The 21549-nt window shown below is 49.6% G+C and overlaps 2 protein-coding genes across 2 annotated transcripts in view; one reads left to right on the top strand and one right to left on the bottom strand.

Moving 5' to 3' along the window:
- Positions 1-1576: 1576 nt before the first annotated feature.
- Positions 1577-4792, top strand: HTR6 (5-hydroxytryptamine receptor 6). The gene is made up of 3 exons (XM_050909631.1): positions 1577-2305; positions 3948-4106; positions 4373-4792. Exons 1-3 carry the CDS (start codon positions 1577-1579, stop codon positions 4790-4792), a joined length of 1308 nt encoding a protein of 435 aa, XP_050765588.1.
- Positions 4793-7515: 2723 nt separating this feature from the next.
- TMCO4 (transmembrane and coiled-coil domains 4) overlaps positions 7516-21549 on the bottom strand; it is a 37385-nt gene continuing 23351 nt past the window's right edge. The window contains exons 12-13 of the mRNA XM_050909400.1: positions 20500-20617; positions 7516-8455 (exon numbers count right to left, since the gene is read on the bottom strand). Coding sequence (XP_050765357.1) covers positions 8147-8455; positions 20500-20617 — 427 coding nt within the window. The 3' untranslated portion in view covers positions 7516-8146. The remainder of the gene's footprint in view (positions 8456-20499; positions 20618-21549) is intronic.

Genomic DNA, 21549 nt, shown 5'->3' with positions numbered 1-21549 from the left:
GGTTCTCTGACACGTTGCCTCCCACTTGCCAAAGGGCAAGTCGCTGTGGCTCCATCCGGGGTTGTCCCTGCAAAGGCAGGGTCCTGGGCTGCACCGAGGCCAGCCCAAATAACCCCGAGCGGAGGGGCAAGACCCCTGGCTGTCCCAGCGTTGAGTGCAGCCGTTTCCCTTGGCTTCTGCTCACGCCCCTCCATCCCTGGCTGCGGATTGCTGGAAAATCAGCCAGCAAGTCCTTTCCGTGCCTCTGGCTGCTTTCTGAGCAGGCAACTGTGGGCTATTGCAGGCGGGGTTTGTCGCTTTTTATTTGGCTTGGCAAAATTGTGCTTTTTAGCGACTGGCGCGGAGGATGGAGCCTGGCGCTCGGTGCTGCCGGCTGGGCTTAGCCGCGGATCTGCTGGCCCGTGGGTCGCTGCCCCTCCTGCCAGGCGAATGCGGGGTCTCCGGCGTTGGCAGAGGCGGCCGGCGGAGGGGAGGCAGAGCACGGCGCTGGCTGTCTCTTTAAGGCAGAAAAGGGAACTCTCTGGCTGCCACTTTGTGGAGTTTAGACCAGATCCCTGTTTTCATTAGCATTTCATTTCATCTCCTCCTCTCCCCCCCACCCCCAGCCCCACCTCCTCCGAATCGGCATTTCTGCATCCTTTTCTGTGCATCGCAGAGCAGCAGGTAAAAGTCGGGCTGGCGCCCGCGCACACACACTCACACTCACACACACACACACTCACACACACTCACACACACACGCACCCCTGCACGCTGGACACACCTCTGCTGGGGGAGAGACACCTTCCCACACTCCTGCGTGTTGCATCTTCCTCCTCACGGGCGAGCTTGGCCAGGAGCATCCCCGTACTCGCCTCAGGGCTGCTCTCCCTCTCCTCGCTGTCTCTGGCTGCAGCAGCAGCAGAACTCGGGCACCGAGCGGCTCAGTGGGGGCCCCGCTGCCCCAGGGAACAGAGCTCTGGAGGTAGCCAAGCCTGGCTGGAGGGGTGAGAGCTGAGCCTCGGAGGTCCAGAGCATCCCTGGCATCTGGAGTATCCTGGGATCCAGAGCATCCCCAGCAACTGAAGTATCCTGGAGTCCAGAGCATCCCAGCATCTGAAGTATCCAGAGCATCCTGGGGTCCAGATTATTCCCTAGTCCAGCACATCCAGAGCATCAGAGCATCCTGCCATCCCGAGCATCCCTGGCATCTCGAGCATTCGGGCATCCAGAGCATCCCAAGCCTCCCTGGTGTCCAGAGCATCCCCAGCATCCAGAAGCAGTGTCCAGGGACATCCCAGCGCCGGGGGATTTGCAGGGACGAGGAAATGCCTGGCTGTGAGTAACGGGGAGGGGAACCTTGCTACTGCCGATCGGCTCCTGGGAATGTCACTCTGCCCTGATTGCCAGTGAAGAGAGAGAGTGGGGGAAGAGAGGGAGAGGAGGAGGAGAGGAGGAAGGAGGACGGACACAGAGAGGAGACGGAGAGATGGTACTGCTTCCCCTGGAGCTGGCTCCGGCGATGATCACCTAGCACAGGTCACAGCCGGAGAAGGTCCCCCCCAGCTCCAGAGCCAGCCCTGCCACCCAGCTCCTCATGGAGGGCGATTTGGGGGCCCCCAACGCCAGCGTGCTGGGGGAGCGCTCGCTGCTGGTGGGGAGCAGCTGGGTGGCCGCTTTCCTCTGCTTCATCATCCTGCTGACCACGGCGGGGAACTTCCTCCTCATCCTCCTCATCGTCACCCAACGTTCCCTCCGCAACACCTCCAACTACTTCCTGGTGTCCCTCTTCATGTCCGACCTGATGGTGGGGCTGGTGGTCATGCCCCCGGCCATGCTCAACCAGCTCTACGGCCGCTGGGTGCTGCGGGGCGACTTCTGCTCCCTCTGGTACTCCTTCGACGTCATGTGCTGCAGCGCCTCCATCCTCAACCTCTGCGTCATCAGCTTGGACCGCTACCTGCTCATCATCTCCCCCCTCAAATACAAGCTGCGAATGACCTCCTGCAGAGCCCTCTGGCTCATCCTGGCCACCTGGACCTTGGCTGCGCTAGCCTCCTTCTTGCCCATCAAAATGGGTTGGCACGAGCTGGAGTTTGAGGTCCGGTCCCCGAACGTCACCTCCCGAGGGGACGAGGACCAGTGCCGGTTACTGGTCAGCTTGCCCTACGCCTTGGTGGCCTCCTGCCTGACTTTCTTTCTCCCATCCACCGCCATCTCCTTCACCTACTGCCGCATCCTCCTGGCAGCCCGCAAGCAAGCGGTGCAGGTGGCTTCCCTCGCCTCCAACGTGGCCACCGCCACCACCGCCGAGACCACGCCGCAGGTAAGGTGGCCGCAGGGACGTTGCTCCTTGCAGACCCCCTGGGGATTTGGGTGCCTGGGGTGTTCCTGCCTTCCGGATGGCCTCGGGGGCCGGAGCCAGCAAAGGGGCTTTGGCAACCGGACCGCAGGGAAGGAGATTTGGGGCAACATCCACCTCCCTGCTGTCCTCCGAGGTGCCCCGTGTCTTGTCCCAGCAAATGGTGCGCTTTTAAGCCGCTCAGGAGCACAGAAACAGCATGAGCAGAAGCAGAGAAAGAAATTAAAATACAGGTGAAAATGCTCAGCGGTGCAAAATAAATGCAGGTTTGCCCCCCTCTTGGCTAGTGTCATCCCAGAGGGTTTTAAGCTTATCTGACTTCCCACTCGTAAATCTTGGCCTCGGTGGGTGTGAGAAGTATGGGGGAGAAGGAGTTTAAATAATAGCAAATACCAAATTCGGGAGAGCACCTTATTTCGAACAGCCAGCTTCTATTTTTGTTACCTGGTCTATAATAGGAACTGCAAAATACCTCCTTACTCGATCGCTGGTTAAACCAGTGTATGTGGGTTTTATAACCAAAATGTGGCTGCACTTGTTTGTATTTCTCTGGGAGAAGGTAATTGCCACTAAATCTTAACAGCTTTAATTCCCCGTAACAGGCTTTATTGACCTCATATCCTACAGGGGAAGACAAACTTAATTGCCTTTAAATACCTTCATTTAGTTTGTTGTTCTCTCTCTTTTAAGAAAAGAGCCAGGACTCTCCGACCTGGCCAGCTCTCCCGCACGTGATGAGATGTACCAGACTTTCAAAAGGAAAATGAGAATCAAAGAATAAACGGCCAATATCATAAAACGTTTCTTTTCTCCCCGGATGCTGGGGTTTTTGGACTCTACAAACACAACCTGCCGCAGCCCTGCGGCCCCGGTGCTGCCCCGCTCAGGGGACCGGGTGATGCTCAGGTGTTTTGCTCTGCCGTGGAAAACCAGCATCCACGCCCCGTATTTCAGGAGAGGCGAGCGTCCCGGCAGATTCCTAGGAGCTCTGAATCGGCTCGAGCGGAGAGCGAGCTGAAAACAAGGTGTCAGGCAGGGAACCCTCCAGTTTCACCTTTTTAACCGGATTTTTGTTCTCTTTTGGGGCAGGAAGCGGAGTGGCAACGGGGCCTCTAATTACGGCAGAGGGCCGAGATAATAACTTCATTTTAGATTGCAAGAGTGGATAGAGGACTGAGGCAGTTATGGTGTTTGTAGGCTGAAATGTTTGATGTCCTGCTTTTAAAAATATAATTAGTTTGCTGCTCTCAGCAGCAGCTAGAGTTGCCTCTTTAGGGCACGCTTTATCCTCACCAAAACATTGACTGAGTTGGATTTTTCTGTAAAAGAAGCAGCCTAATGATAAAGCCCCTATTTTACAGTTAAAAAAATAAAAAATACTCTCCATGTTGAGGGTTTCTATTGCTTCCTCTTCCTGATTTATGGTTCAGGCACTGCGATGTGTGCCGTCTTCTTGCCCCTTGCGAGAAGGGAAAGAACGGTGGGGGGTTTTTTTGCGGGATTTGCAGCACCAAACACCGCTTCCCTTGGGCAGGAGGCTGGTGCCGGTGCCGGTGGCTCCGGCCCGGAGAGAAGCGCTCGCTCACCGCCCCGTCTCCTGCTGCAGGTTCCCTGCGCCCCGAGCCAGCCCGCGGCCGGCAGCGAGAGCAGGAGGTTCGCCAACAAGCACAGCAAGAAGGCGCTGAAGGCCAGCCTGACGCTGGGCATCCTCCTGGGTATGTTCTTCGTGGCTTGGCTCCCCTTCTTCGTCACCAACGTGACGCAGGTAAGCGCGTACGGGGTTTTTTATGTCGGGTTTTCAAAAGTTTTTCACTTGGAATCCAGCTGGGTTGGATCTCGCCCTGCGGGTCTTGCTGGAAAGCCTCTGGGACCAAAGATGCGATTTCCCCAGGGAGCAACGGCAAGGAAAAACCCTTCGAAAGGGTTTTGGAGAGTTCCTTCGAAAGGGAAATGTTGGCATGCCTGGGAAACCGCTCCGGATCGGGGCTGAGGTGGGAGACGCTGCTAATCCTTGCGGTGTCCCCCCGCCAGGCAGTCTGCGGCTGTGTCCCGGCCAGCTTCTTCGATGTCCTCACCTGGCTCGGGTACTGCAACAGCACCATGAACCCCATCATCTACCCGCTCTTCATGAGGGACTTCAAGAGGGCCATGGGCAAATACCTGCCCTGCTGCCGGCGCTCGGGGGAGCCCCGTCCCAGCGCCATCTCCCTCTCCATGAGGAACTCCAACAGCGGACCCCGCGCTGCCACGTCCCTCAAGAACGTCCTCACCTTGCAGGCTGAGACCGACTCGGCTGACTCCGGGGTGCTGGGGAACGAACACGGCCCGCTGCCGGCCGGCGACGGCCCCTCGCCTCTCCCGGTCCCCGGTACCCGCTTGGTCAACCTTTTTGACGTGGAGCCCCCGGACGCGGAGCTGCGGCCCAAGCAGCTCGGCACCCCCGTGGCCTGAGCGAGGGCGTCCGTGGGGCTACGGCCCGGGGGAGACGGCGACAGGGGGTTACGGACCTCTGTGTGCTGGGAAGGATCCCCCGGCCCGACGCAAACTCTCCGGAGGGCGATGTGCCGCGAGACGTCTCCCTGCCCAGGCATTGCTGCTCGATACCCTCTTCAAACGCAACGCGCATCTCCTCGGAGAAGACGTCGTCACCGGGCGCTGCCGCGGGTAGGTTTAAACAGTGCAAAGCCACGTTTTACTGCTGAATTAATCTGCCTTGTTTCTCTCTCTTTCCATCTCTCCTTTGCTCACCGTCACCAATCCCTCACCCTTCTCCGAGAGCTGCTTCTCGTGGCCTTTTCATCTCCGGTTAGTCTGAACCTCGGACTCCAGACCCTTCCGCCGGCCTATGTCTCCCTAAACTTAAACCAAGGCTTGGTTCTCAGCTTCCACTCACCCAGCTCAGCAGATCACCTCTGTCTCACCGAGCGCACCGAGAGGACCGGTGGAACCCACATCCCGTGACTCCCGGGCAAGAGGTTTGGGGCTGCTTCAGTCCACAGAACATCACGTCGTCTCGGAGTTTAATTTCCTCGCCTGATTTGGACTGCATCCGTCTCGGTTTCCTGCGAAAGCAGTGAGTTGCAACACAGTGAAACCATCGTGTTTGATCGCGAACAGCCTGCGCTATGGGGGATTAAATCTGATGCAAAATGTTCAACGCTGCTTTTTGGATATTCAGCAAGGGTGTGGGCGTTCGGCTTGTTTGTGGCTCTATGGGTATCCTGACAGTAGTAAGTAATGAGATAAGCTTCCCTTTAGATTTCATCCTACAGCTTCCTATTTTTGGCGTGTGACCATCATACTTTGCTCTGGCAATCCGTCAATTTTTAGATGACGCAATTAGAAAATGTACTTTTTTTTCCCCCCTCTTCAAATAAGAATCTAAACGAATATTGTCTTTTAAATGACAACGCCAGGCCCCACCCCTCCTCGCAGCCGTAAGCAGAGCCAGTAGCGAGTAACGCGGTAAGTGGGCGCTTAAAAAAAAGAAAAAATAAAACAACAAATGCTTTTAGCAAATTCTTCCTCGGGTGCCTTTCAGCTGCAGAGGTGGGCTGGCAGCTGGTTGCTCTGCCCTCCCCGGCCTCGGACCCTGCCCGCCTCGCTGCCTGCTGCTGAGCGCACGCGAATGAGTTTGATTGCGCTCCTGAAGCTCGCCGTTATCCAACCGAGTACAAAGCATCCCCGTCCCTAGCATACGGGATGCTGGAAGCAGCAGCCACGCACCAAGCCACTGCCATTCGTTTTCTTTCCGCGTTGCCCACGTACGGTCCGGAACTGAACAACAAGTGTTTTTATGGCTAACTTGGCATTTATTTGCTACGAATGCCCTTGCAACCGAGGGCTGGCCCAGCGGTCAATGATAAACGGCCGTGACAAACGGAGGACTGAGCCCGGGTTCAAAACATCAAACCGTTTAATACGTTTTTGCCACGTATCTGCGGACAGATAGCTTGCGTTTGGTATCAAGCACGAAGAGAAATACGTACATCTTGCCACAAATGGTTTTATAGAAAAACAGACTTTGACTACGGCTCCGGTTAAAAAGGAGCAGAAAAATACACGATGAACTCGGAAAGTCCCTTAGGTAACCAAATCAGCAGACGCAGCCTTCAGGAGATGGACAAAGAGAGACCGCTTTTTCAAGCCAAATATTCAAAAGCAATAATACGTTCCTCTCTCTTCGAGCCAATTTGTTGTAATAAGGTGTTTGCTTGTGGACGAATCCTCTGATGCGGTGGAGAAATCGTATCCCTTTCCCACAACCAACGGCATCAACGCCGACCGGCAAAACAGGCCCGGCGCTGCGGGATCCTGTAGCCTGTCCCAGAGACGTCTCCCATCGCTCGAGAAGCGGAGCGGAGCAGGTCGGAGCCCCCGCCTCGCCGGTGGGACTCGGGGGGAGAGAGGAAAAGCCGGGCAGCGTACCCAAAGCTGCGCTGCATTGCCGGGTTACGTTGCCACCCCCAGAAAACAGCCGCGGTTGCGACTCTGCGAGAAATAATCTGCAGGTAAGGTTTGCGGAAAGCTGGGGAAAGAAAGGAGAGGTGGTTACGAAACTAGCTGCTGGAACAGGGAGGGAGGAGGAGGACTCCGTGCGAAACGAAATCGGAAGCTGCAATCGCACCGTTTCCCCTCTCGTGAGTCAACGAGACCTTCCAGATCGGGATGCGGGAAGGTATTTGTGCCTCCTGCCGCTTGCTTTAAAACAGAAAAACACAGCGGTGTTCTCAGAGGGGGGTTTATCCTCCTGCCATGATCCCGCTAGATGCATTTTCTTGGGCTCAGGAGGAAAACAGGCCAGAAAAGGATCTTTTGTGGAAGATGTGGATCAGTCCCATACGGTTTCGGAAGACTCTGCGTGGCAGGGGATGTAAAGCAGGGTCCCTCCCTCCGGTTTGAGACTGGGAGAGAAGAGAGTGGATGCCAATTCGCTTTTGTGGAAGGAGGTAGAAATCGCACAGATTCATGTTTATCCTACGCCAAGTATTGGTTTTATTCTAAGCCAATTAATAATACGTCTAGAGGGGGCTTTTCAGGCTGGAGATGTGTGTGGGACACAAACCGAAAGTCTCTGTGGGTTGCTGGCTTGCAAAGCCTGGGAGGAAGTCTCACAAAGTAATAAATCATAAAAAGCCCACTCTGTTTCTTCTGCTGTCTTTCACCTAGGGACTCAAAGCGCGTTTCTAATAGTAATGAGGCCTCGAACACTCCTCGCCCTCAGCTTGCAGATAGGGAAAGAAGCCAGGTAGCCTCAGCCTTTCGCCTCCCCGGTTAGCAGAGCCGAAGCGCGGACGCTGAGACGTACATAACGGGGCAGCCAGAGCCTGCAACGCCCCTGCTCACGTGAAAACCAAAAACCCAAATCGACCACTGGTGGAAAAATGTTTTTAATTTCCTAGGGACGAGCCTCTCTCCACGATATGCTTAAAAATACCCACCGAGCCACCCGCTTTCCCAAGACTTATGTAGCAGAGACGCAGTCCCTAACGGTGACAGCTGCTTCCCTCAAGGATAAACCCAGTTTGTGCGAGGAGGGAAGTGCCGCCGCTTCCCGAGGAGCAATGCTGATTCAGGCAGGAATCAACCCTTTCTCGTCCGTGGGAGATGCCGTGGGCGGCTGCTCCGAAAGCTTTGATCCAGTACCACGCCGGTGCCACGCTCCAGGCTCTCCGGAGGGTCTGAAAACTGCAGCTACAGCTCTGCCGGCTCTACCGATACTCCTTTGGGAATCCCAGCGCAACAGACAGTGCTTTGAAAGCGGTTTTAGTGCTGGCTGAGCATCTCTGCCCGACACGACGGGCTCTAATTTGCTCCTTCGCCCGCTGCCTGTTTCTTGCTGTCCCCGCTGTTTGAACACTCTGGGCAGGGGAGCGAGGTTTCACGGCGGTGAGCGTGGCTGGCTGGGAGAGCCTCACCGTCAGCCGCATCCTCCTCTCGCACGGTGTTTTCCTCTTCCCGAGTCTCGCTGCTTGCTGCCCGCTGTGATTTCTTGGCTAGAGGGGAGAAAAGACTGCCGCTGCCCTTCTCTTCCAGCCGACAGTCCTTGGTTTTAATGCCCACAGCTTTTAGGATCGTGTCCATTTGCTTCATGTAGTCCAGGTGGCCGTTTACCTGCAAGCAACAACGAGAGTCCTGTCAGTGGGGAAGCTGCGGGGAACCCAGCTCAATCAAGTCCTTCATCTCAAAAGCCACCGCTGCCGTGAGATTTGCTTTTAGCTCTGAAAGGCTGAAAGAATGAGGACTGAAAAACGCAGTTCTCCATTGAATAACCTGAACTGGCTGCACCCTTTGCGGCCCACGCTGCTGCTGGATTACTTTTCCTCTAAGATTTAAACATTTAAATGCTTGGATGTTGCTGAGTTTCAAAATCCCAGATTCTGGGTGCCACGAGGGTAAGAGAGGAGGTGATGTGCCGTGGTGAGAGATGCCCAGGCAGGAGACAAGTTGTCTTAGTTCAACTCCCTGTTCTCTGCTAAATCACATGTCCTCCCTGTGCCTTAGCTCCCTCGGAAAAGCAAAGATTATCTTATTTAAATTAGGATATAGTCATTAAATCTCACAACAGCTACCAAGCGTGTTAAGGTTCTTGGCTGGAAGGCGCACTGATCTGTCCCACGCCATATAAAACTGGGAGCCTGAGAGTTATGGGTTCATAAACCAAATTAAAGTCAACAATACGTGCAAAAACCCACACGTTTTCATTGTAAGGTGATTTCCGTGAGAAGATAAACCCTTCTGAGATGGATGTTGGAATGCACTCTGCCAGTCAGGGCACAGGAGGGAGAGAAAACCTCCTCGGCAGGTCATTGGTGTCATGGGCTAAAGGCTACCTGGCTGGAAAGGCAGAAAATGCCTTCCCTGTTCCAGGTGTCCCGTGCAAGCTGAGCGTTTGAAGTAACGGCAGCCAAGATCCTTCTAGAGACCAGCCTTCAGCTCTCCTTTGCTGTCGTACTCACAGCCAAAAGGGGAGGAAGCGCTTGCAAGCGCAAGGTGGATTTATAGCGGGTTCTTCTGTGGAGAGGAAAAGTGCGGTCAGGCTGAGTCGAGGCGATTTCGATGGTACGCTCACCAGCTGGCCTATAGATTTCAGCAGAGAGTAAGGGGTATGATTTGCATCCTAAGATATTTTAGCATCTTTAGTAAATTCTATTTCTAACAGTTTAAATCCTTCCTGACCCAACCAGAAAGCTGTCTCAGGCAACACCGCCTCTTATTTTCCCAAATCTTGCTCGTAATTAGGAAATTTCCACAGCGGGGAATACCCGACAGCACAGTCCCAGGTTCCCTGCTTCCCAGCCGCGTGTACGAGCGCCCCAGGAAGGAGCCGTCTGCTCGTACAAGACGGTAAGAGCCCTTTGCAGAGCTCTGGAAAGAAACCCAGCCGTGGACCCTCTGCTCACCTCCCCGCTAGCTCAGTCTGACGAGCTGGCTGATGCCTGGGCAGTCCTTCCTCGCCACGCCAGCAACCAGGGTTACCAGCACACCTCTACCCAAACCTAAAGCAAGCCTCCTTTCCCGCACGGGCAAAATTCAAACCTCCTAACTGTGTGAAGCGGCTTTTGAGTGGTAACATTTGGATGCGCTTAGGACTTGGAGCAAAATGAAGGATTTAATCAGCACATTAGTAATGCAATATGTGACTTTAATCAGTCCAGATGGCTCAACAGGCTCTTGATGTTTTGAACAGATTAGTTAATTAAAATAACCACTGAAGGACTAATGGACTGGCTGTTAAGATGTGTACATTGTTCTCTGTATGAACCTTTTACTACTCAGTAGGGGGGCTTGGTGCTAAAGAAAGAAACGAGTGCAGTGTTGGACAAGGTGGAGAGAAACAAGGAGGAAATGGACTTACTGGGAGGGGTTGCTGAAGTCTCTTGGTTTGCTGTAGTCTGAAACCTCTACAATCATCACAGCCTACCTGCCCTGGTCAGCGCTTGGGGATTTCTCAGCCTGTTATGTTACCTGGTCGTTAGTCAGAGAGAACAAATTTCCTCTGCCACCCTGAGGACGAGATTTTTGTAACTCCTAAGTATCCAGCAGCTTCCACTAAAACAACGGGGAATTCCTCTTCCCTTGAGCACCACGATCGCCGAGAGACACTGGGTATGAGCAGTTCTGCAGAGCTGAGCCTTTCCTCATGCAGCTAAAAGAGAAGCTGAGACCTCCTGAGAGTCTGTCCCTGACTGCAGGTCTGCTCATACCACTAAATCTCTTCAAAGGAAACGCGCTTCTGTTGCCAGGATAGCCCAGGAGAGGATTCCATAAAGCCAGACCAATGCAAGCCCTGAGAAGCGTAAGAGGAGGTAGGACTCTTTCTCTGCTGTACTGTGACATTAGGTACTGAGCCATCGGCAAAAGAACAGCGAACAAATTGCCTTGCCGCTTTAAAGCTGTGAAGCCATCCTGGTGGAAAAATTCAGCAATTCCATCTCTCAGAAGCCTGTTTTCATCTGCAATCTGAAAAGCTGAATTCCTCCGCTGGGTAGGCTGTGCTGGAGAAGGGATGGGAACATCTAAAACATTGTAAGGGACAATAAAAACTTTAAAGGGAAATAAACAATTGTTTGAATATCTGTCAGAACAAAGTGCAGGAGGAATTTCAGAATAAATGGAATAGAAAAGTGTTCTTGTAACCAAAGCAAATAATATTTATGCTTGTTATAAGGAAACGAAAGCAGTGGGGTAGGTTTATCAGTGTGCGTAGGTGACTTCTCCTCTGTTATATCTGATTTTATGGTTGCTTTGACTCATTGGAAAACACAAGCCAACTGCCTGTATCGCTAATTCTGCTGCAGGACTACAGCACCGCACCGGAAGATCTCCAAAGGACTACAGATGACAGCATTGCTCAGGTGGATCGATCAGTCAGCTGAAAGGAGCCGTCCGTTCAGTAAGTTGGGAAAGGTTTTCAAGTTCTAATCCACCCAAAAGTATCAGAAATGTCACTGAGCATAATCAGCTGCGTCTATTAAATTCAAATGGAAGTCTTTTTATTTGGTACCGTAAGTGCCTCTGGTTACGGTGTCCTAAAAACACAGTTCAATTTACAGGAGCTTTGAAAACAAATAATGCCACCCCTGGGCCTGCAACCAACCCACTGGTGGCCGCTGTGCCAAGGCGAGCTGCGAGCTCTGCAGCACAGATGCTGCTCTCCGTATTAATGACAGCAGTTCTAGGTGGAGAGGGACAGGGGACAGAGATCAGCATGTCTGAGAAGAGGTGATAATGGAACCAATTTGCAGTTACCACGCAGCTCTCTCCATTAGCGGTAAGCCGGTGCAATCTCCACGGCTCCATTCGATTGCCTTTGCCGCTGGTTTTCCCCAGCGTTGCGAAAGAACAGATAAAGCACCAAGACAGGATCCTTCCAGCTCTTTAGGACAGAGGAAGAATCCTGACTTCTCTGAGGTTTTGAGCTATAGGAACGTAAGGTGTACCCCATAGCCCAGAGGGGATGCTTGGGGAGCCTGCCAAGTGGTGGACAGAGAAGGGACCTGGGAGAAAGGAGATACTACGTACGATCCCAGCTCTGCCACGGGCTCACGTGAGCGCAGGCAAGCCTCTTACTCCCTCACAACACAGGGTATCACAATAACATTACTCTGTCTGACACGGCAGAAGAAATCTTTGCTCACTCCAGAGCCAACTGTTTTAAGATCCTGTCCAGTTTCCTTCAAAAAGAGCTCCTCCACCGATCCCAAGCGGCCAACGCAAAGAGCGCACGCCGGCTCCAAACCCCGGCACAGCTCGCAAAGCTGTTTGCTTTGCAGGGCTGCGTAATTTGCAAGAGCTCAGCTGAAAGTCCCTTGGCCTCTCTGCTACCTGCAGGGAGAGAGAAGGGACAGAGCAGCTGGGCTGTGCCTTCCTCCTGCTCTCCTTGCCCAAACATCCTACGGAGTCGCAGAGAGTTACTGAGGAGCAAGGGGGGCATGCAGCGTGAGCGGGGATGCACGGGTACCCTCTGCAAGTCACAGGAGCGCAGGTCATTAATACGGCTGAGAATTTCACTTCTTTGATTTGGTTTGAGCCCGTCACGTCCAAAGAGCAACTTTGTCGTGCAGGAAAAAGATACCCTCAAGTTAAAACGTCTCTCCAGAGCTTTGTTATTTCAGCAGGAGCAGTAATGACGACCTTGGAGGGCATCACAGTTTCAGGATTCCCTTTCGACAAATACTTTCTGTTTTAATAGAAAATGGTATTTTGTGGGGGGTGAAAAGAGTTAATAGAGTGAGCTGCAGTTTCTGAAGCTCAGATAATCATCACACCTCACTTTTCAGCAGCCCTTTCTTCCCGCTGGTGTGTCAGACACTTTGTGTACACACATAATGAAATGCAAACCGCCTCCGGGTGGCATATCTCAATAGAGCCAGCTCAGCAACTTTTGTTATTGCCAGTTCAGCTCTTGGGTTTAGTCTCCGTTTCCAAAAGTGGCAGTGAATTTGTCGTTCAGAAAGAGAACGGGAGTGCAACCCTGCGCTCTGAAATAAACTGCCAGCCAGTTTTGGGGTAGCATTGGTAAAGAAGGGAAGAAACTCAAATGCCGCTATTGCTTTCCAAAAAATCCTCTGTTCTGGATGCTGCTTCCAAACCCGTGCAGCCCTCCTCTTCCAGATGGTGGCAAAGACTGATTGATGATAGGAGTCCCAAGCTATGCCAGGTTATCACTCAAAACGCAGTCATCTCTGCCAAGCTGGCAGGCTCCTCTGGTCAGAGTTATTCCCACATGTCAGCGTAAGCCTTAATTCAGAGTGCTGAGTACGTCTTGCGTGATAGAGGGTGCTCAGCCTGGCAGAAAATGTCCTGATCTGTTTTCCGCAGTTTTCTGAAGGCTTACGGCAAAGACCTCACGCTGCCCAGGCAGGGGAATGTGGTTGGACCTGGCGAAGGCCAGGGGCAGAGCAGATTCCCATAGCGAGAACCAGAAGAACATTAAACGAACCTTGAAAGAGGCTGTGGCTGAATGAAGTTAAAACAGAAATAAAATTCTTCTGTTTGGGTTCTTAGGAAACAACGTTTTCCAAAAGTGAGGACAGTGAACACGTCCACTAATTCAGAAGCTGTAATTCAAATGGATTTATTAAAAAATGTGAATTTGGCATCTGCGGCAAGTCCTCTGTTGCACTATAGGTCTATCCTGAGCATTACCAGTCCTGGCTTCCAGCAGAGGAGAAACTAATAAAAATGTATTTGAAGAAAACTTTATAGAGCTCAATTTATTTTGAAAATACTGTCAAATGTCATTTGCATTATTCCTTTTTAATGTTTCTATTTCTGCTCTGAAAAACTGATGGAATAAAGATTGGAGCGTGATTCAGCCCAAGCTAACAGACTTTGCTTCTAAATCATCCCTTCGCACAATTACAATTCTTGTGAATAGCAAGTCACTCAATTCTTATTTTTCTTCTCGTTTAAAAACGAACTTGACCGGTAAAAGTTCTCCTTTAATTACAGCGACAATTCTCGAGCAAGACTGTAATTTTTACATGCAATCATCTTTCAGCCACAACTTATTGATCAAGTCATTCTCACCTCTGGGGCGGTACTTGAGGGACATCACCCTCAGACAGCACTCGGGCAATTTCACGCCGATGCAATAACTTTTTCCAAGGACTTTTTCCATCAAACTTTGATATGTTTTGTGGGAACACATCCGTGTTGAAAATTCTGAGTAAACACTGGGGTTTTTTGCTGGATTCATCCACTGCTGAAAAACTCTGCCAGCTTTATTCTCAATTTACCTTCACCAATTCCAAGAGGACTGTATGATGGAGAGGAGTAAAATACAGAATATAACAAGGAAACAGAGGAAGTAAATGGAGGAGATAAGTTTTGGAAGTCTGAAGCCCTGAGGGGGCGAGACGGAGAGCAGCTGCACATCAGCGATGACGGGCAGGACAAAGTTAGGAAGAGGGAGCTTCATAAATTCTGAATTTATAAGCGAGCCCTTGAAAGAGTTTCAAGGGAAAGGTGCCTTCGCCAATGTCCTTCTGCTGACAGGCGATGCGCTCCGCACACCAAGCCAGCCAGCTGAAGGCAGCAGCTGCTTCCATGAATTTCGCAACTGTTTGCGGAGCTGCTGTTAACCGTTTTTTTGCTGATGCTCTCACTGACGACTGCCAGAAGTGGGATCGGTTCTTTTCTTTAGCTGTTAGGTCGGTGTCTGAATGCTGAAGAGTCTTTCCAGCTATATCAAAGTTGCAAAACATGCCACTCGCTTTTAAGGTGGCTATAATCAAATACTTATTTTGCGGTGCTAATCCAAGTGGAAAATATTTAAATTAGATGGTATAAAGAATGTTTTAAAAGGCCCAGCATAAACTGTGCATGTAATTATCGCTGGGGAATAATTTGAACATAATCTTTTGGGCCTCAGAGGAAAAGAGATCCCCAAAAATAAAGACTGGATTGGTATATCACACTGGACTGTTCCTAAAAATAGCAGATATCTGACATTATAAACTACAGCAGTCCACTAGTGACCCAAAATATCTGCTATATTGATCAAGCCAGGATTACGGAGAATTTTTCAAGAGGCCAGATGAAAACATTGAGATGAGATTCAGTCTCCATAATCAGGATGATGTAACAGAACTTGCCTGCAGCGGAGGATGACTCCTCTCTAACACCGAAAGGGACTGATCACCCTTTGGGAACAATGACCCGTTCTCAGCTTATTCCCCCCTTAATCTCCTTTATGAGTTGATGGTAATGATCTATCTGGGCAAGAAGTCCTGGGCATTTGGGAAATTTCAACAGCTACGGAGTAGTGCAACAGCTCTCCTCAGCAATGCGATCTCCTCCAAATCCATCCCACCGGGATCTGCAGCAAGTTTAAGACCTTACCTTAGCCTAGTGTCACGGGGCAGCAGGCAGCGATAAGCTTCCTGGTATTTCAGCCACATATTCAGCTAATATCAAAAATACGCGCTGTTGTAATTGCAAGATCTCAAACACATTAGCTGAAACTGTGCTACAGGAGAAAACCTCACGTACACAATGTGTCAGCTAAGTCAGTCTTCCCCTTGATTAACACTTTTAATTGGATGTTGCAACTGAATTTTCTTTCCACGTTAGCTGAAGAGGTTAGAAACGAAGCTCAAAACTGAACACAAAAATTATACAGCATTAGCGTTCGTGTTCCAACATAAGACAGGAAACAGAAAGCTAAATTCTCTCTCCTTAATTCACCTCACTGTGCTTTGTGTAGCCACTCTTGCAGAATCAAACATTATTAACACTACTTAGGGAAAACTCCCACTGCTTTTGCTGGCAGTTTTGCTCGAGTAAGATCTGTGTGATCGGGATAGCTGCTTGCAAAGTCAACAGCTACAAACCTCTTCACTGCAAACCTGTCAAGAATGGAGACTGCAACGTCTGGCTTTGTAAGAACAGTCCTATTGTCAAATGCAAGGTGCTCTACTGTGTAAAGTGTAAGAGAAAATCTATAAAAGGTGGTAAGTGATGCAAATTGTTACGCTCCATGGGAGAAAGATGTAATGGTATCAAAACTTTGCTGGTTACTCAAATGGAATAGCAAAGTTTGTATGTTGAATTGTATTAGATGTAAACATAAACTACCTGTGAATCTTTCTAAAACGTGGCACTTGGTAATCTCAGCTTTTCTGAAGGAGAGGGGTGCAGTCCCAGAAATTCAGCTTTGCCCAGGGTAGTTGGGGTGTCCGAACACCGTAGGCACTCAAACAGATGTTGTGGCAACCCACCGTGAAACGACACACACGTGTTCCAGGCACAGCGGAGGAAACGGGAAACTTACTTCTATAAATCTGCAGGAAGGCCGCACTGTTATGGCACCACACTGCTTCGGAGTGGCAGTGCGTATGTGAATTTTGGCACCAGCCTTACGAAATAAAGGCTCAAGGAGCGCTATAAAATGGTTCTCTCTGCCTTTTAGAAGCAGCTAAATATCCCCAGCCTCCCAAAGAGTACATCAGGATCGAGCAATACATCTGTGTTGAAGCAAGGAGGGACACCAGCCTTTGAGTTTTTGTCTGCCACAAAGCAAAAACAAACTGCAAGTTATTAATGGCTCCATTTGCACTTTTTTGGAAAAGCTTTTTCAGTTTCTTCCTCTGTTCTAACATACTGACATTGCCAGCACCCTCTGCTTGCATCCCAAAGGGAAAAAATGTATTTAATATGTATTTAATGTGTGATTCTTGGAGCTCCCAAATCAACAGCAAGAAGGATCACAGAAAACTAAGCCACTGACGACTCCGGGTTGTAGGGACATATGAAGAGGAACAAATCATCCCTGTGACTTTATAGCCTAGCAGACAAATAGACTTGTTTCCACAGAGACTTGCATATCCCCCAGATGCGAGAGAAGGCTCTCCAGGCTCCTCCGAGCCGCTGCCTGAAGCTGAGTTAACCTGCTCCTAGCTCTTGCTCTCCTGATCCTGTTAATGCCCGTCACCATGGGAGGTGGCACTGCTCATTTGAAACAAGTGAAACAAAGGCGTAATGAGACACAGGCAACCTTTTGCCTTTTGAACTCCCCAGGGTTCTTAATTAATCCACATTTCGTAACCACAATTAATTCTTTGCTGCAAGACTTGGGAATATAGGGGAAAAAACACAGTTTAATGCATTTGGGGGAAAAAGCCTGGCTCACAGAAGCGCCAAATCAGTTGGATTTCACAAAATTCAGACTTTTCATCTGCTTGTGGTATTTATGTACGTTGTGTAGCTGCCTGGCTGAAGGCCAGACTGCCTTGAATCTGTTTGCCTTCCCTCATAATGGGAATACTAGGCCCCTCTTCTGAGAGCGCTTTTGGAACGAGAGATCAGTTATTCTTGGTTTTTAATCATTGTCATAAAGAGAGCTTTCCCACTGCTCAGTTACAGCAGCAAAGAAAAGAAGAGGTAAAAAGCTTCGGAGGTATCTCAGAGGGAAAAAGCAAAGGTGTGCTGCTGCGTGATGCAGATTATTCTAAAAAGCAGCTCTGCTGTTTTGCCTTCCATTGTGCAGAGATGCTGCAGAAGAACATGGCTGTGAAACGCATCAGCGTGTTTTCTCTACGTACCATTGCAATGACTGCTCTAGAGATTAAAAAGTCCCTTGTAGCTTTAGTCTGTGGGCTGTAGAGAGCACGGCTCTGGCACTCCAGGTGTTTGAATAAGGAGGGGTTTACTCTCAGTTGGTGTTGCCGCGCGTTGCCTTTACAGGAATTTGTGAGCACCAGCAGCAGGTAGGCAGCTGCCATCCAGACAACGCGTTGATGAAGAATAAGAAAAGGAGAATTCAGCTGCCATCGAAAGCATGGGAAAGGAAGGAGTTCTAAAGTCGATGCAAAACTTAATCGTAGTCTAAAGACCTTTCAGACAATTTTCACATTGGACTAACGAGAGAACAGTACTGACTTCTGCAATAATTGTCATGTTCCATCCGTGCTCTCTACTAGACTTCCAGCCACGCATTCCTACTGCCCCTAAGCTTGCAAGTTCATCCCTGGTTTCTGCTGCGGTAAAACTGCCCAGAGAAACTTAAGCACCCGTTCTTGACTTGTGAGCCTCCATGAAAATGCTCTGCCTATGTTCTGACTCCGAGCATTTCTGCAATATTCAAATGTTAATGCAAAATGTAATCTACAATATCCCATTTGAACAAACAGCAATCAATCTAATACACTACAGCTCAATTACTTCCTTGGTCTCTGTAACAGGTGCTGTCAAATAAATCTACTGAATGAATCAGTCCCATTGTAACCATTAGGAAGGCTTTTATAACTGCATTTGCTGAGTGGGAGGACATTTTTCTCTCAGTTTTTTACTGACAGTCAGATAAAAAACATACTAATCAAGAGAGACGTGCAATAAATGCCTTGGAGGTGAATTCCTGTTTATACTGAGGTCTCATAGTCCTCCACTCATTTGAGGATTCTGATGCTACCACAGCAAAGAGAACCAAGCTCTTTGGATCCAGTCCAGTTTTCATCAGGGATGGGCTGGGAGATGCCTTAGATACTGAGGCATGCCTGCAAAATATTTTCAGGCTGAGCACCTTTGCATCATCTATGCTTTATTCTTTTATCACAGCTTGTCCTTTCTTATTCCTGGCAGGAGACTCACGGGGACCTCCAGCAAGGGCATCTGCAGGGATGGAGCTGGTCCCCATTACAGAAAATATCTCTCTATATATTTCTGTTATGCTACTGCAGTATATTTGCAGCAAAATCCATCTTTGCTTTCTTGCCACTTCAAAAAATATTGCCCCTGAATATTTCCTTCCCCATTCTTGCTCCTTTTACTTTTAAAACGTCCATCAGAATGCACTGTATTTCTTTTCATAAAGCTCCATGGTCTGGAAAATGGATCAAGAGAATGACACCTACTTAATATAGGTTTTTCCCCCTGCGGGGGTTGCTCTTTTTTCCCCCCAATGCTTTGCAGTAAGATTAAGCAAGTGAAAGTGTCAGCTCTTTCTGAAATGAGAACAGCGCTGGGACTGTCTGTTGGCATCATGCAGCACGGATACAGATGCACAACAATAGAAGATCAGCAGATAGCAGCTCTGCAACCATTATTCATTTAGCTGCAATGTAAATACTGCTCCTCTGGGGGAAAAATGGAGAGGCTGCTGCGAGCCAGGCAGGATAAAGTCTGCAGGGCTCCAGGGGGGTTTCAAAGTTCAGGAAGCAGAAGGTCAACAGAAAGAGGGTCTCTGAAGAGAAGTCAAAAAGAGGAGAGTAACACGGACTGAACTAACAGGAAAAGTCACCCCAGTGCCACCACTGCTTGACATCTTTGGCCATTTTAACTTTCACGCCAGCAACAGATGTCACTGCTCGCAAGCGACTAGTGGCAGCTCCGGGGACGGTGAAAAAATGGATGTGGGAGCATGCGGAAATGCTAACCGAGACAACCCTGTAAGATGCAAAGATACAAGAACAGCTACAGTGCTGGACCATGTTTAAAAGCCTCTGCTATACCACTTCCTTCTGGGAAGCCTGTGTTTCGTTCTGCAAAGTCTCTATTTTATCTGTACAGCATTAAGCCCTGTGTTTTCTGGCAAGGGCTGTACATAGCTCAGTTATAATGAATGAAATGAGCTGGTAACAGTTGGGTATTTATAGGCTCAGCGGGCTGGTGCTTCAAAAAATCTGAAAGCAGTTAGAAGCGCCTTTGGCTCCAGAGCAACGTTGACAATCCCTTGTCCCAGCTTGCGGGGACATTCGGGAGGAGTCATGGCAGGAACAATGACCATGGAAGTATCCTGAGCTTTGCGCTGAGCATCTTCCAGTCCAGTTTGCAGAGAGTGAAAAATGAGTTAAAACATTAAGATATGGAAAAACAAGATTGCATGTCCAAGATTACTGTGAATATGAATATATGAGCGAAGTTCTGCACGATTTTCTGTGGAAGAGCCCACCCATGAGTAAAGACAAGGCAATGACATCATTAGTTTGCTTAAGGTAATTAAGTTGAATATTGCTAGACATATAATATAGTGGCTTATCATTAATGACTCCAGATAGCTTTGAGGAAACTAAATGTCTACCAGACATACACGTGAATCTCTTCCTGCTTCCTGGAGACCTACACTCCAAAAAGGCAGCAGCCCACGTCTGGACTTAGCAATCCAGCCACCGGTATCGCAGAGCTTCTGCAATTACAAACTGGTTCCTGCACCACAGCGTCAATGCGGCCCACGGGACCAAGGTACAAGGCCTATGAACTTGTCCCTGGATGAACCTGAACAGTGTTGAAGGCTCCACCAAGATAAGATTGCAGGTTGCACCTGCTCCGCAGTCCTGCGTTTGAGCTCCAGGTTTCCCAGCTCCTGATCCTACCTACCTGCTGATCCGGGGCTTGCAAGACAGCAAGGTCTTTCTTAGCGAATAATGGCATTTTCTGCCTCCAGTATGAGATATTTCAGAACCAAAAAACCCCAAACATATCCAACAAGAGAGGCAAATTCTCGTTATTTTGCTCAATACTGAGTGCTGGCTGGGCCAACCAAATCTATAGTGAAGTCTGAGATGAGAGTTATCTCAAAGAAAGGAAAGAGGGACAATGTACATAGAGGTGCTCTCTTCAGTATCCCGTCTTCCCCTAATCAATGAGTGTGAGGTTACAGTGCTGCAAGCAAAGGACAGACGGAAAAAACTGAGAATATGAGAAGTACTACTTACTACAGACGAAAGGTCCACGTTTACCATCCTCCTGTCATCCAAGTCGACTGGCTGGAGGCCTGCAACGTTGATCTGGACAGAAGAGGTTCTGTATACAAACCCCAGCAGCCAGTCCCCCCTAGGAGCAGAGCAGAAGAAGAGTGTGAATAAATCCTGTTGCCAAACCAATGCAATATGTGACTACTCAGACCATGAGGAGAGTAGAAGGGCCGGGAAGCAGAGTGATGTCTGGTCCAAGACCTGCTGCAGCTTTGTCTGATGTAGGAATCACAGCAGTTGCTGAATTCAGGGCAGGCTCCTGGGACACAGTAGTGTAAGTCTGAATTTAATTCTGATTCATGAATGTAATCTCATTACGTGCAGCAGGTTTAAAAATCTGACCCTGCTATTTATTTCTGTATTTGCTTAGAGATTGCAATACATTCACATATTTAATCTTTTTAATGTACCAATAGGTAGAAGTTCTCCAGCCTGTAGACAGCTGTAAATGTGATGAGGCCTACAATACCAATGTTGCTGACAGAAATATCGACTATGAAGCTCCTCGGAGTGTTCCTGATTTATACATACTGTATAAATACATGGTTTCAATGACAGAACTAGGAAGAGTTTGTTCCCACTGTAAAGTATTGCCATAAGTCACTGTGACAGTTTCAGGGTAGACTGTAGCATGATGAGAGAAGGCAATGCGTCCTTTGGAAATACATAACCTCTTCTCCTGTGCTGAGCAACAGCATAAAACCTGGGTGCCTAAATGCCACTACACTCTATAAGAGTAGATTTACGTTGGATGCGAGTGGTATTTGTACTCTGTGGTGGCAGCAGGTGAAATGCACCCGCACAGGTGGCCGTTTCTGGCTGCTCCTGTCCGCTCCAAAATGGTCTATGCTAGAAGTTGTAAGTCTACGCAGAGCTCTGCAAAATCTTTGCAACGCATCCACGCTACTCAGGCATGGGTTCTTTCAAAAGCTGAGCGAGTTTAACTAATTTGGTTAAGGTTTCCCACTAGGAATTTGTAACCCTGCTGTGAAATCGGATGGGACAGCTCTG

Source organism: Gymnogyps californianus, chromosome 21 (genome assembly GCF_018139145.2).
Source record: "Gymnogyps californianus isolate 813 chromosome 21, ASM1813914v2, whole genome shotgun sequence".
Lineage (NCBI taxonomy): Eukaryota > Metazoa > Chordata > Aves > Accipitriformes > Cathartidae > Gymnogyps > Gymnogyps californianus.
The sequence above is the reverse complement of the archived record's forward strand: the minus strand, read 5'-3'. Positions and strand labels throughout refer to the sequence as shown.